The sequence below is a fragment of the Corvus moneduloides genome, chromosome 4 (genome assembly GCF_009650955.1).
Source record: "Corvus moneduloides isolate bCorMon1 chromosome 4, bCorMon1.pri, whole genome shotgun sequence".
Classification (NCBI taxonomy): domain Eukaryota; kingdom Metazoa; phylum Chordata; class Aves; order Passeriformes; family Corvidae; genus Corvus; species Corvus moneduloides.
Window position 1 is genome coordinate 1,901,039 of NC_045479.1, and position 16,318 is coordinate 1,917,356.

General features: G+C 40.7%; 1 protein-coding gene across 3 annotated transcripts in view; it reads right to left on the reverse strand.

Moving 5' to 3' along the window:
- Positions 1-16,318, reverse strand: part of PDE3A (phosphodiesterase 3A) — a 224,560-nt gene that overhangs the window by 78,955 nt on the left and 129,287 nt on the right. For 2 of the 3 annotated variants that reach the window (XM_032107315.1, XM_032107313.1), the window contains exon 1: positions 2,834-3,357. In XM_032107315.1, the coding sequence (XP_031963206.1) occupies positions 2,834-2,896 (63 nt within the window). In that variant the 5' untranslated portion in view covers positions 2,897-3,357. Of the gene's footprint in view, positions 1-2,833; positions 3,358-5,997; positions 6,049-16,318 lie in introns of those variants that run through there. The other variant, XM_032107311.1, reaches the window with a different exon arrangement.

Below are 16,318 nucleotides of genomic sequence, written 5' to 3' on the forward strand. Positions count from 1 at the left end.
CATATCCATTCAGTGAAAGCATTCTCAGTTGCAGCTCTCAGGAATAAAAAATTAGGATGAGTCCAAGAAACAAGATCCTCAGGCACATACACCAAATAAAATCAACAGAGAATTTCCCCCCAAACCTGTACTGAAGCTTCAGGGAGAGCTTTCAAGTAATCTGAACAGCTGGATGGACAAGAAAGAAAAGCATTCACAAATTCTTTCCTTAGTCATATAAAGGTAATTCCTTCTGAAATTATTGACAAAGCCATTCAGGAACTATTATGATTTGTTGAATAGAGGCCAATATATGGTATTTAATTCATCACTATTTAGCTTAAATTTACCCATGCAAAACACCCACAGGATAAAGATATCTCTTCCACATATAAAAATGAACAGGTAGATCAGACATTTTTCATCAGCCAAAACCAAAAAGATCTAATTCTGGGTTCACACTTAAATCTACTTTCCTCACTCCTTCACACACATAAAATACAAAACAATGAGCAGCAAATTCCTTTGTCATACCAGAGCCTGGAAACCATGGAGACCTCTGTGATGTAGTGTCTGAGAGCATAAACAATGCTCAAAAGATAAAAAATAAAATTATACAACAACCTATCTCCAAAAAAATCCCCAAACCAGCAACCTCCAACTATATTGTCTATAGACATCATAATTGCTCTTGTTTTTTCTCTTACTTACTTCTCAGACTGCTCACCCTTGCCTAAACAGTTCTGGGTGTCATTTGATTTCATGCAGAGTAGCCAAGATAAGGAATAAAAATCACGTAATGACTTAAAAAACGAAAAAGTATGTTCAAATAGAGTATCAGACTTCACTGTGGACTCATAGCTCTTCTTATAAGTCAGACCTGCCACACTGTTTTACACTAGAAACAAGATCAAGCCAAAGAATTCCAGTTTTTTTGATTTTATTTCCTTCCTTTAGCTTTTTGTTTGGTTTTTGTTTTTATTTTAGATGGCAATAAAATAAACCCATTTGGAGAGGTTTTGTCATTTGTTAACACAAATACCTTTTATCTACTCTGAATAGAGAAGTAACCGACAATGTTACTACTTACCTGTATATATATCTATAAATAATAAAATGTATATATAAAATGACTGTATAAATATAAAGTAATTTTGTCAAAGCCTAGAACACAGTAAGTGACTGCATTCCTTTAAGGACTAAAGAATGGATTTGCACCAAAAGGCAGAGGTATTATTTCTATACAATAAATTGTGAACAGGACCAGCCTAAAACCCTCCAGAAGTTGCCTCTTTGGGGTTGTCATCTTGCACAGTAACTGCATTTTCCTTCAGTCAGTCCTTACAGACTCACACTGTGCTCAGGTTAACTGGATTTACGTGCATCACTTACTGAGTCTCACTCTCCCAAAGTGGCAGATGGGTCAGGGAAATTTCCTTTCCTCTTTTAAAACCCTCCAGAGGGGTTGAGAGAGTGATGGTGGAACTGATACACAGCTCCGTGGAGTCAGGCACACCTCACACCTAGGTGAGCAATACTTATTTTTCCCACATACTGTGGTACAATATGTTATATGATGCAATGCAACATTAGGGTTAGAGTGATTCAAAGGAAATGCTGGAAAAGTAAGGCTGAAAAACACCTTTTCTTTGAGATAGCATCAGTGCTTCTACATCTTCTTAACAGAAACAAGATGACAAATTATTCACATCCTAACAGAGCATTTATTTATCCTTTTTTACCAGGAGATTTAAGAACGCTGGACTGATCTGGATCAATTCAATTCCTTTCACTACAATAAAATTTTATCAGTCAACAGTGCCTTTTTATGTTATTGTGAATAATAATGTGAAAGCATGAGGGGTTTTTTTGACAAGTTATGTGTCTAAGATCTCTAAAAGTTCCAAGTGGTATGATTTATCTTTAAAATCTACAACTCCATAAAATATGGTATGTAATCTGCCCTGCCCTTCTCCCTCTTAATAAAAATATACAGGAGGACCCTTCTCAAAAACTGGGATGAATTTCTGTTGTCCATCCTTCTTTCTGTCAAATAATTGCCTCTTTCCCACGGATAAAGACTACCCCTCATAGTCAACTGTTTCATAAATGGAAAACTGAGTTGGAATTATGATTGAGAAGAGAGTGGAGCTGTTAGCTCACCAATATTATTTCCATAATTATTTATTTTATTATCTTTACATCCCAAGGAAGATACTGAAAAATAAAATAAATCAGAGAATCTTGGAGTGCCAGGAGCAAGAAGTAGGAAATATACTAATTGTGCTGTCATTCATCACATCTTAGTCGTACTTCTGGTGACAATATTTGCTTTTCCCAGCAGATGTTTACATATGTTCTCTTTACATCTGCTTTACTCTCATCTTGGTTAGCGCACTGGAAATGACACATCAACCAAGACTGCTCTGAAAATGCTGAGGTTCTGGCAATGCCTCAGTGATTTCATGCACATATACATATATGTAAGATATGAAATACAAAAAAGTCATGCACCGAGGAACTCATCAACAGCAGAGTACAATTTTCCTTAGCCATTCAGTTTAAAATACTCCTAAAACCTTTAGAAAAGTCTCCTTTTTGAGACAGGGAGGCTCTGTTGGTTAAATACACCTGCATTAGTGGGCTGCCATGGCATCTCCATATTCACAAGCACATGCTCTTGCACAATCAGCTTTACCAACGTTTTGCAGCATTAATCTTGGAAACGACAAATAATGATCAGCTGGTTCCCACTGTACGCAGAGAACCCCTACACCCCTTTAAATCACTGTAAGGCTCTTTACAGTGGCACTGAGGGCAGACTAAGACACAACAGATTCCCAGAGCACAGTACCTGGTCAGCAGCGGGAATCGACTCCCACCTACGCTTCAGCAAGTACAGAGATTTCCGGCTCATGGTTCCGAATCTGCTCTAGAGGCTTTTCCAGACTTGAGAAAAAGGCTTCTGTCCCAAACCAGTGGCAAGAACCTTATTTCTGACTCCTGTTCTTCATTGTAGATGGCAGAGCTCCCCGATGCACACAAGTTTTTGTAAGCTGCAAGGTCGAGACCAGTTGTACCCCAGCTTCTCCTGTTTCTCTAAAGCATCTGTGTCCTTGCAGTGCCACAACAAAAGGCTGAGGCAGTGAACAGCCCGGCTTTCAGTGACAAGCTACCTCGCAGAAAGAAGCCTGGAGTAGGTAGACAACACCAGACGCACTCAATCTGAAAATAGCTGTTGCTTAGGAACTGGAGGGGTAAAACGCAGCACCTCAGATATATAATTGAGAGCTTTTATAGTTAAAGAGAATTAAAAATGCTGGACTTGTGTTTCTCTCTCCATCATCATTCTTTTACAATGCTGGAGGAACGACTGCTCGAATCCACTGACTCTGGGGCTACGCCTACATCTCCAGCAAGCCAAACAAGTCTTGATGACAGAGCAACAAATTACTCCCACACATCCAAGAGCCCTCGTAAAAACGTGTGCAGAAAGTGTGCCGTGAGTCCCACCTGAAAGATCTTGGAAGTACTGTGTTCTAGTAGAATGATTAAAATACAATTTGCATATTTTTTCTGCAGAGCAATAATATTCCAAGGATTAATTCTGCCAGTCACACTTTCTTGTGGCATGTGCCAACATTACAAATGGGTATGAATATTTTCCCCTCACATGATGTGGTTCTACAGACTGCATGTATATATTTGAGAGGGAGAGATTTCTTTAGGTGGATTAAATATTCCTAAACATGAATTTCTTTAATTTGGAACTCAATTTTAAAGCTTCATGTCTAAATTCTTAATTCTAACATGTATTAATCTTTAAAATTAAGCACGAAGTGTAATGAAATTCACTTTGCACTTCCTGCTTCATTTCAAACCCATACAGCAAATTCTCAGTGTGAAGCACTTACAGCAGGCAGTGTTGTCTTTAGGGATGAAAAAAGAAAGGAAAAAAAAAGAACAAATACGTAGCCAGGAACTCACTGCTCTTTGTAAAGCAACCTATAATTCAATCTAATTAGAGCAGCCTTAATAGTATAATTATTCTAAAAGAAAAGGAATCCTACAACATACATAGACATATTTGTGGGCAGTCTCTTAAAAGTGGAGTGCAGTGATGGTCATGGTAGAAGTCATGAGCAAGTTAAATATTGTAAAGACAGCTTTTTACTTGTGCCATTTACATTCTATTGAATTGCAGATGCTTATCACGAGACAAACTCCTGCAAACAGAAATTCCCATAGGCCTCAGAGTATTTCATTTGACATCCATCGCTACCTGTAACTACAGCACTTTGCATTTAACTCCTACGTGCAGAAAAGGAACATGTTTTCCAAGTGGGCCATTAAGAAATATGACATGCACTTGTAGTAGCTTCCCCTCATGTTTCAACACATGCCATAGAAAACCTACTAGCTCTTAAAAAAACCCCACTGAATCAGAGCTTTTTTAATGAGTCTTGGTAGAATAACTTTATGAGTTCATATGTGGATTTTAGTTTTACATTATGGTAAACCAGTGATTCCACTTCCCCTTTTTTCTTTCTAGGTTTTAAGGTATTTAAGTATACCTAACACATCACTCACCTTAATTTTTCACCAAGATCTTATTTTCTACAATGGGTGCATTTTTTAAAAGACACAAACAGGCAACAATGCAACTGAATCACAAAAGGATAAAAAGAGTCTTTTCTATTACATGCAAAAATCAGAACCTCATATATTTCTCCTAACCTTTCAAGGAACTACTTAAATTAGGTTTAATACTCTTCCTATCTAGACAATTTTCAGAGTCATGTAAAAGAGAGAATCTAAAGCTACAGTGGAATAACTGAGGCACATTTTCTTCTTTCTACTGAAACTTTTCTTCCTTTTCTTCCTTGGTTTTTGTGTCTGGGCACTAGGATACCACATGGTAATCAGAAAGCTTGGGTCATTTTGGGACTCTTCATCAGGAACTGTAGTGAGAGAACAGGGGGGAATGCCTTCAAACTGCCAGAGTGTAGGTTTAGAATGAATGTTAGGAAGAAATTCTGTCCTGTGGGGGTGGTGAGGCCCTGGCACAGGCTGCCCAGGGAAGTTGTGGCTGCCCCATCCCTGGAAGTGTCCAAGGCCAGCTTGGATGGGGCTCTGAGCAACCTGGTCTAAAGGAAGGTGTCCCTGCCCATGGCAGGGGGTTGGAACAGGATGACCTTTAAGGCCCTTCGCAACCCAAACTGTTGTATGATTCTACAGTTTTCTTTCTCCACTTTATTACAGGACCTTTAACACTTTTATGGCACATCTGGATTGTCATTTGTACAAAGTATCCATATGAAAACCCTTCACCTGAAGTAAAAGCAAGCCCAAAATGTGGAGCCCTAATAATGTATTTGTGTATTTTCAGCACTAGATAGGAAAGACTATTTTACGCAAGCAGGAAAATTCCTGAGCATCAATACTGGTAGCAATGTCTTGTTTGCAGCAATTGTAATTCTACAGATAATTTTAAAATGTATTGTGATACCATTAACACTACTGGCATAATTTCCTTCCAGTGACAGGTCAAGAGCAAACCAGTGGCTACACGTGGCTTTCCTGCACCTCCCCACATAGTTCTGACACCTTGGTCAACAATGAAAGGAGCCATGGTGAGAGGGCCATCGAAGTTTTACAAGTTTTTCGGGTTTAAAAAAAACCCAACCAAAACATACACATGTTATTTGAAATTGCATTCATTTGATGTCCTGATGAAGACGTGAGTAAGAAATGCTTTCTCCATACATCTAACCCATCTTTTTGCTACCCAAAAAACCTTTCTGTTGGATGACTCAGCTCTGTCTGGATCAACTGTTTGAATTACAGCTCAAAAACTATATTAATGAAAGCTGGCATGGTTTTACGCCTTTTTCCACTGCTCCAACCCTGCAAATATTAACAAAATTAACAACTTTGCCAATCTCAGATGGAAAACTTGCATGAATGCCTCAAATGTAGCAAAAGCCAAAATCAAACACAAAATACTGAGCAACTGACCTGTGAGCCTCTGGGTCCTCGTTTGTGATCCCATTCAGAATGCCCCATGAGCTGAAAAACAAAGAAAAGCAGAGGTAAGGGATAAATTGCAGTCATTAGTTTTAATTGAAACATTCATGCTTTTATATCCATTACACATTTTCTTGCAAATAAACAGGTTTGCTTTTATGATTTATTTCACGCAGCTTTTAGCTTCATAATGAAGCCATGTAACATTGTACCTTTACATTCAGAACCCAAACACATCTAGCATCACAACTCTACTCATGCCAATAAAATTCCCACTGCCACAGATTCGGCTTAAGCCAAATGTTTAATAATGATCTGGCAAAAGGACAGCTGATACATCATCAACAAGAAGATGACCAAAAGCTGGGGACATTTGATTAAACAGCAATGTACATTTTTTTATCAGCCATGATAATTAGCAACAGCTTTAAATCTGTTTCACCGCTGAATTGTGGGGTTTTTTGGACTCAGGGATTCCTTCTGGGCATCATTTGCTCCTACACACACAAGCATTGCTTAATGCAAATATAAAAATACGTGAATGAAAGATAGGAGGGTTAATGTGACATGTAATGACTTACAGTCATGATCATTTTCTTGCTCATTTTTCCCAACATTCTTTCCCAAAGGAAATGCCTTCTCTCAGTTCAGAGGTAGGCAAGGAGATTTACAACCTACACTTATTGCAGAACATGCTTTCAAAACACTCATCCCAGGACAAGAGATTAAAATTACTTTGAAAAATGAGGAAAGCCAAATGCATCTCCTACGATGAGACTTTTTTTCATATTCTCCATCAACTGTTCCTACTTATCCTTTCCTTTTCCAAGGGCCCCTTCTTTTTAAGTTACTACTTACAACTATCTACCTCTGTAGCTGGAGACAAACCACACATGCAGATAGGCACCAAAGATCACAAGTGCCACATCATTTTTCTACCTAATACAGCCTTGTGACTGGCCCCTTCATTTTACTGCAATTATTTCCTATTTTCCATATACTGTTGGTGGAAACACTGGCTGTGCTGCGTTTCCCTATTTGTTCTCCATTACTGGATGAAGCACAGCTTTGATATTTATGAAAGCTGGCCTCAGTAAATAACTGGTGTGCAAAAACTACGAAGAGATGCACCTACCGAAGGTTATGTGCTTCAAAGAGCCTCTGCCAGAACCCTCGTACCTGTCCTTCCTCTGTGGCTCCTGCCTCTCTGGACCAAAAAAACCTCTTCAGTTTTACTCTTTAGCCCCTGTGTCTTTGGAGGAATTAACTCCTGCTTTCTTAATTTACTTGGCTAAAAGAAAATTAATTTAGCTTGAGTCTGACCACCTGTGATTCCCAGCATGATTAAGGGCTGTCTCTACCTACAGGATCCTATCAGTGAAATTAGCACAAAAAGTAAGCCTCACAGTTAAGAAAAAAGGATTAATGTTACAGGCCTGGCTGTGGCCACGGTGGTTCTCCAGGCTTTACAGACACTTGGCAGCACACACCACACCTTCAAACCCAAGTGTAGCATAAGATCCTGCTGCCAGGTTTTTCATGCTCCTACCCTCACTGAATCCAAAGTTCACTGAAAAGTGAAAGGTTGCTTTATTACTACCACCAAAAATGAGAGGCGCAGTCACAAGTCAGGCTTGGAGTTACTGTTCCCATATGCAGGGATGCTCCCAGCCCAGCCAGTCCCAGGAAACCAGACTGATGTGTGCCAGGGTGGTTACTCATGATCACCACTAATCCTCACACCTAAATCAAGTCCTCTTAAACATTCATTCACCTCCAGGCATAGCTTGCTCATCCTGATCCTTATTCTTGCCTGGTGCTCCACATCTCCACAGAGAGTTTTCAGCCCCACAGCCTGCTCCTGCTCTGCTCCACCACTCCTCCACCTCCACAGCCTGCGGGTACCTTTTGTTTCCCCATCTCTAATCCTGCCCCTCCACCAGGTGTGGAGTGCAATCCTGGGGTGCTCCACAGACTGGATGTTGCAGCAGCAGCTAATGCTACAGTGAAAAGTCAGTCCAAAGGCTGTAACAACTCATCCTTGCTCCATTTCCCAATGTCTTAACTACCAACATCACTTACAGAAGAGAAGCCAAAGTCACCAGTGAAGCAGTCACAAATTCTATGGAACCAACAGAGTGACCCCTTGCTTATTCTGTCACCATTTTATGAGCAAACTCCTCATAGCAAATTACACCCTCGTCCAATTTAATTTCTCTACAAAAGTGCATTGGTGGAATCAGCATGTTTGTATTTTTGCTGATAGATCCATTGTCCCCAGTGTAAAACAATGCCCACATTACTGTTTTGTCTCACTGTACCAGGATGTTCTGCTGAGTGACATGGACTGTGGCTGTCACCCAGTAAAATAGTGAGGTTGCTTTCAAGCATTACTGTCAAATCCATGACCTATGAAGCCAACCTTTTCCTCCCATTTTTATAAAATCTTACTGGCTTTAAAATGTATTTCTCCCTCATAATCTAAAAAACTGTGCTGATCTCATGCTACAACATTCTTGGCATATGGTGGTCCCTAGTAACAAAGGAGTGAAGGAATGAAAAATTAAATTAAAAGGATACCACACAAAAAGGCCTCAAGCTTTAAGACAGAAAGAGAAAAAACCCAGAGGTTATAACAAAATCTCTGCTGGGCCAGCATTCCACAGAGGGATGATCGCTTCGGTGTGACACCCTTTAGCTCAACAAGTCACACTCTGCTCAATTACTTCTGAACCTGATTTTCTTTCCATGGACAGACAGTAAGTGCTGGAGCATGATACCCAGAAAAGGAGGAAAGAAAGTATGCCTGAATTATTGGGCTAGGTGGAAATCATGATTTCCACAAGCTGAATAGAAATTAAAAGATGAAAAAACAGAATTAAAAGCAAAGACAAAACCCAAAATCAAACAAAACCCCACAAAAACAAACAAACAAAACCCCAAACCAAACAACAAACCAACTACACTCAGAAAAAACAGAGCATGTGCATAAATCCACTTGAGTGAGTCAACTTTCTAAAATAATGGAAAAAGAAAATAATATACTGTTTAATTGGTGCATGCATGCAAATAGAGATGCTGACATAAAAATGCATTTGGAAGTAGGGGGATTTATGTTTATCACTAACAGATGGGTTTGCTCCAGATCCCACCACCTCCTCTGAAAGTTCTCTGGAATCAGTTTCGTCCAGAGTGATGATAAACAGCCTCAGAGCATCAAATTTATTATTCTTACTGACCAGGCAACTAAGGCTAAGTGTATTAAGGCTAAGCAGCAGAAAAGGAGGGATAAAACTGAAATCAAACTCCCACACAGCTTATATGCATGCAGTCTCTCTTGGAAGAAAAGGAGCTACTTTACATTTCATCTGAAACTGCTGGAAAACCATCTCTGACAGTTTTAATAGTTACAGATGAAAGCAGCTTTTAGCAACAAGAACAACTCTTGCATGTTCAGGAATGCACAAACACATGGGCTTCACTAAAACCAAGTGGTTCGTTCTACCCTAATAATTGACTTACAAGTCTCCAGGGAAAACGCTCCCCCATTCCATCTGAGGGTGAGGACTGTCAGTGGAAGAGGAGGCAGGAATGGAAAAGACCCCAATACCAAAATCCCAGTCACAGACAGAAAAAGAGAAGTGAAAGGGGTCTTGTCCTTTTGAAGATGTAGGGTGGTGGCCTATGCTCTAAATTCCAGGTTTTTGCTATAAACACCATGAAGTTTCTAGGCCTGTGGTTTTAAAACTTATGTTCACTAATGCAACAATACCTTCAAAGGAGTAAGGAATGGTATAAAGGACTGCCTACATTAGATATCTGAGATACCCATGTTGAAGTAGAACAAAGCTGTTTAAAAATTAGCATCTTCAGCCCTCGCCTCTCTAAATGCAGTTCTTCTCCTATACGGTTATTTAATTAAAGCCCCAGCAAACGGTTACATAAGGATTTCAACTTTCATTAACATTCATAAACCATAATTCTAAGCCTCCTTAGTATTAGAGAACTGCAGGAAAGTGTGACCCACACATTTTGTAGGAGATCTAAATAAATAAAAAGAGAATAAAGAATGACAATTTAAACCTTTCCAGCTGTTTATAAATCCTGGTTTTCCCATATATAATTTTTTTCTCTCCTGGGGTTTTAATTTTGGCACCCTTGAAAGAGCAATACTGCTAACTATGCAATGGCTGGAAAGAAAAAAAAAAAACGAGATAAAAAAGCCTCCAACAAAACCAACCAAAAAAACCCAACCCCAAAAAATGACTCAGAGAAATAGAAAACACATAATCTTATTATAAGGACCTCCTCAACTGGGCACAAGTCAGGAACAAAACCCAATATTTAAAATACAAGCAGCCCCAAGTATACTCTTTGAAAGGGGAGGGAGTCCTCAGCAGCAGAATGCAACAGCATTTTGAAACCATATGGGCTCATTAAAGCAAATATGACACTCGGCACAGTTTCATTAGAGGGAATGAGCAGATCTTTTCCCTGTAAGTACTTAAGAGGACCAATGAAATAGTTATATTTAGTGTTTAATAAAAGCCTTTAAATCAATTCAAAGTCTATTCTAATTCTATTCAGATTACAGTCTATTACGCGGCAATTATTTTTGACACATATTTACAAATATGCAACACTTTTACTGTTATAAAAACAATTAGATGGTGATGACAAAAGTGAGCTAAATCAGCCAGTAGTCACCAAAGACAATAAATGGGATTCAAAAAGACTGCAACAGGATCACATAGCCCAAATGCACATGAGGACCTTTCCCCAGCTCACTGGCTCCTTCCCTTGGATTTCAAGAATTCAGAGTGTGGCTGGATACCTCATTTCCATTATAGTGAACATAAAAGTGTCCTGCTTTCTCTAGTGAAAGGTGAACACAAGGCAAAGCACAGGAATGTGAGAGAAATTGCTCCTCTGCCCCATCTGTGATTGAGAGCCAAACACTTGCATCCAGAATTCCCTGTGGAACTGGCTGTGATACATGAGAGAGGGTGCCCTGAGCTCTCCCAAACATCTGAGAACCTGCAAAAATACCTTTTTGCCACTCCTGCAAGAATTTAGAGAATTTAGTAGTGGTAAAAATGAATTACCACTGAGATTAAGAGAAGTTTTGGCTGGGCGGTAGCCAGCAGCTTTAAGAGTTGTTTACATGTGGGAATCAGCACCCAGAAGAGCAGGATAGAAGTATCCAATCAGGCTGGCACCTGGTTTCAACCTTCACCAAAATAGCAGAGCTTCTGTTTAAACATGAGCATAACATCTTCCCTCTTTGGAAGAGATTTAGTTGAATGGGCATGTTGAGGATGTGAAACAGTGTCTCACTGTTGACTTCTTTGACACTGCCTCCTTACAGCCTGTGCTGAATGGGGCACAGTATGATCCATATTCTCTGACTGAATGGGTATTAGCCATGCTCCAGTCAGGATCATATTTCCACTGGTAATAAGAAACCGTTTGTTACCAGCATGTAGGCACAAAATGTTCCCGATAAGTTCCTTTTTTGGTAAAAAAAAAAAAAAAAAAAAAAAAAAAAAGGAAAAGCACAAATTATTTCCTTGATTACATATTAGAGGAAACATTTATTTTTGCAAACATGCAGGAGTCAGGTCACACAGAAACTAACAGGGTGTTTTTGCACATGCTATTTTGAGTAGGATTCCTTCTATCCGATAGACTGTTCCCTGCATTTTCATGGTAATCAAGATAAATGAGATGATTTACTGACTTGATTGATTTAGGGAGGGGAATTTTGGTGTGGACACCATCAGCAAGAGTAGCTAAGCAGTCTGGGAATCTCAGTCTGGCTGCTGAGATGCACCACTGCCAGATCCTGATAATGTAACAGGGGAGCAACTGCTGCTCTGACCACCTTCTCCACCAAATGGCAGAACTGCACCTTGCCCTGAGGGCATCCAAAGTGTCAGAGATGCTTTCCCTGCTGTGTGCTGAGAGTGATCACACACAGGCATGTGTAGGCTATGACACACACAGACAGCAAAGGGCTCCAGTATTTGGAAAAACAATCCCTTTTCCATAACCCCTGGCCAACTCCCAGGGTCAGCGCAAAGCACAAGATGTCAGAGCTGCGCTGTTCAGCCAGATGTGTGAGCTGCATGCTCCTGTCATCACAGCCACTGTGGAGAGGAAACTCTCCACCCAAATGCTCCCAACGTTTTGGAGCCCTGCAAATCACCAAGGTCAACCACAGTTCCAAGACTGGTTAAAAAAACCCAAACAAAACCCCCTAACAAAATAATTCACCACAACAAACCAACCAAATTAATAAATTGGGGGTGAGCATTTAAGAGCCATTCAGCTGCTTCCTTGTCAAAGACATTGTTTCAAAGGTTTCTGGGCTGCTGGACAGCAGCTGGAAGCAGAGATAAGCTGTTTAAACCAAAGCAGAGGCAGAAATGCTTTGGAACTTGGCATTGCTCTGAACTGGAGGCAGGGGCAGCGAGGTCCAGTGATGGGTCTGAAGAGGAGTTGCAGTGAATGGTTTCCCTGCAGGATGAGCCCCATGTGGGGACAGAGTTAAGCCCTCTGAAGTTGCTACCCTGGGGAAGCTGGAAGTCCTGGAGGGAGCTGCCTCCTTCATCCCTCTCAGAACCTGGCTGGGAGGTCAAGCAATGAACCACAGCACTGCCAGAGGCGACACAGAACACTTCTGTATCAGGCAGATACTCTGCTGAGACAGTGAGCAGGACAATGAGCCACTGCAGCAGCAGGGGATGGAGAACAAATAGGGCACTTGGTGAAGCCACGGGCTGAGGAGAGGTAAATGGGCATGGCAGCGGAGAGCACAACCCAAAAGGCACCAGCAGTGACTGTCCCGCAGGCACGGCGCGAAGAAACTGTCCCGAGCACTTAACCAGGGACTCAGCTCCAAAGGAATGAGATCATATCTGGCACGGGGAGAGACAGCAAGAGACTACATTTTGGAGGACTTTCTCGTGGCAGCATATGACCTTTTTGCTCCAGACAATAAACTGCATCTGACTTCCTCAGGGATCCTGGCTTCCTCACGGGGTGGCAGGGGACACAAAGACAAATGACACAGCAAACTGGCAGCTACTGTGCTCCTAGCTCCACTGCACCCCTGAAAATGAGCAGGTTTAACTTCAGAGAATGTGAAGCTACTGGGAAATAAGAAAAAAAACCGTAGGTGGGAAAAAGAAAAGGCACAGGAATATCCACCTCCACACCCTGTATCTGGTTTTATACAAATCTTTGTCACAACTACTTAAACAGATGACAGTAGTAAAACAAATCCATGCATGTTTCTATTATTTTCACTCCTACCATTGAATTTCTCAGGTCCCCATTAATCTTTCACACATCAAAGAGGATTTTAAACAACAGGTTTGGGAGGCAGAGCTGTAGTAAAATAGAGAAAAGACCTGATTTTGAGCGGCATGGGGGTAGGAAGGAGGAGGTGGTGGTAGTTGGGTTTTTGACCCTTTTTTATTTTGTTTTTTTTTTTGTAAGCAATTCTTATTCTTCAGTGATCCTCAAGGATGGATGCCACACATAGTTACTTGCAGATATAAAGCAGATTTTTTAACAAAGGCTTCCTAAATTAATACTCTTAATCTGGATATTTAATTCCAGAATAAATGAGTAAAACAATTAAACTGATCATAAAGAGATTTCTTATCCCCTTGAACTGATCTGTTAGATAAATAATGGGCATATCAATCTGGTAGACTAGTAATCCACAAACAAAAGTGTTCACCAAATTTTCCATATACCCATTTTCCCATTCTGAGCATAGTCATGAAAACCAAAGCCTTAGAGAAAAATATCCATACTGGCTAAGATAAAAACTGTAGGCACAGCTACTCTGATATCCTCCCACCTTAGCCACAGCCATAATTTATAAACAGTCACTTAGAAAAGAAGATTCCTTAGTATGGGAATGTCAGGGCAACACAGCAACATCAAGACTCCTAAATATAACAGCAAGTTAACAAAAGAACGGAAGTAGATTGCTAAAAAGGAGAAAATTACTATTTAAACATTGCTTGCTATTCACAGTGCACGCATGAAGCTCCTGGATTTCAAAGCTACACAGTCAAGTCCACCCCGGTGCAATTACGTTCCTAGAAAAAGTCAGAAAGCTTATTTGCTTTTTTTTTCCATTGGGAATCATTAACTGTGCATTAAGAATCCCATTCACAGTACCAAGCCTGCACAGGCTTGATAAACTAGACAGCTACTGCAGCAGACAGAGTCAGCATAATCTGAAATCATGTTGAGGTATCTAAAATCTTTTTTTCTTTTGTTAAGGGGTCTAAAGACTTCTCCAAAACAATCTGCTCTGAAATGTATGTTCCCAATACTATTCTCTCTTCAGTGCACAGTTTTTCTCTCCCTTTTTATCTTTTCAGAGATCCTAATGTCACACAGGTTTCATCTGCACTTTGTGTTGCTAACACAAATCTCAAAGGTGATGTGTACCCTTTCGGGCCAGATACCAGTGCACAGGAGGGTCTCTGCTTCCAAAGAAATGTCTTGAAGATACAGGGAATGTCTTTTTGCACAGCAATCAAAACCCACTGGAAAAGAAGGTAAACATTTCAGGGATTTTTCAGTCAAGCTCTGATTCAGCTGGATCACCCTCAATATGAACACAGATCATGAGTGCTCATATGGAAGGCAAGTTAGTCCAATGAGTTTAGGAAGTGCATTATTCAAAGAGCTGACCAATCTCTGGTAGTTTACATAAAAATGGGAATTTTCCAATTTGAGTCCCAGTGGATAAGAGTCTACCTCACAGCTAAAAATTAACAACCCAAACAAAATCCCAGAACATCATCAAATTGACATCCTTACTGGCAGTCTCAGCAGAAAAAAGCCCTCAGGACTGAGTAAGCATGGAGGTTTCACCAGATATTTAACCTTTGGAAGTGGTTCCAGTGCAAGGGAACCGAGCCACGGCAGCAGGGACAGGGACATGTGTGACTTGCTCGTGTCCCCTCTGTACTTCCCTCATGCACACAGGTTGGTTGGTGTTTTGTCACAGCTGTCAACTCAAACCAGAGCACTTACAAAAAGGAAGAGGGTAGAGAGTAAGAGAGAAAACATCCTAACTCCAAGTGCTTGGTCAGAGAAATCAAAGGTGGCAGTGCCACTGCCCCCTCAAACTGTAAGCAGCAGAATCCAGCAGTTTGACCAAATCACATCTCTTGTGATACCATAAGCACTTACTGAAAAGAAAAAGCCCAACTTTGCTTATGGTAATAGGGCAACTTAGTGTCCCTCTGGGGTGAAATGCAAAACACGGTGACAACAGGAATTGGTCCCTGGTAAGGCCAAAATAGAAGGTGGCAGAAAGCCAGAAATGTAATACTTACAGTTTCAGCAGCTCCTTTTCCTGAAATGCATTAATGGTAGCACTGAGGGATAGCTGTGATGCAGTAATGAAAATTCTAAGCTAAAGAGAGTTTGGCCTCCCACAAAGCAGACTGACCCACAGGGCCTTCTCCCACCCTGACAGCAGCACTGAGTCTGGCCAGGTGAAGCCTCAGCTTCCAGGGTTTGCCTGGAAAAGAAAAAAGCATTGCTCTGCCAAGGGCTGTTTCAGCCTGACACCCACACAAACAAGCCACTTCTTTCATTAACACACCATTTTCCTGGTTTTGAGGTTTCACAAAGCAGAAGAATAGCACTGACATTTCAACAGCTAGATCCCAGCTAGCAAATGTCCTAAAATTACTCTGTAGAGTCTGGTAGCTTACTAAAAAACCTCAATGTCAAAACTCAAAGTACATTCAGTTTAAATACACCCTTGGGGGGATTTTATACTGACTACTTTCTATTTCAGACTATTCACTTTAAGCTCAACCAGCAATGCTTCATCACTCATCCAGGAAAACTCCCCTCTCCGCCACCCAATCTCAATCAACCTGCCAAATTAATTATCACCCTGCATTTGTCTATTGCTAAGAGGAGGGAAAAAAGCAAATAGATGAACCTAGCAGTGACCCGAGCAAAAACAAACCCTCTGAAACAGAACTAATTAAATCAGTTCAGTGATCTTCTTCCAGCACAACACATTTCACCCACTCCATCCCCAAGCAGCCCAGTTCTTCCATCTCCTCCAACTGTCCTCGGCAGGGTGCTCACATGGGTCTCAGATGTCTCTCCAGCAGCAAACCAGGGATCTTTTCTACTCATCCTTGCAACCGCATCATTTAAAATAAAGGAAAAAAGCCAACTGTCACACAGAAAATTCACGATAATTTCCCACTGACATTTACATGCAAATTCCTGGCCACAGAATATGTGTTTCAGC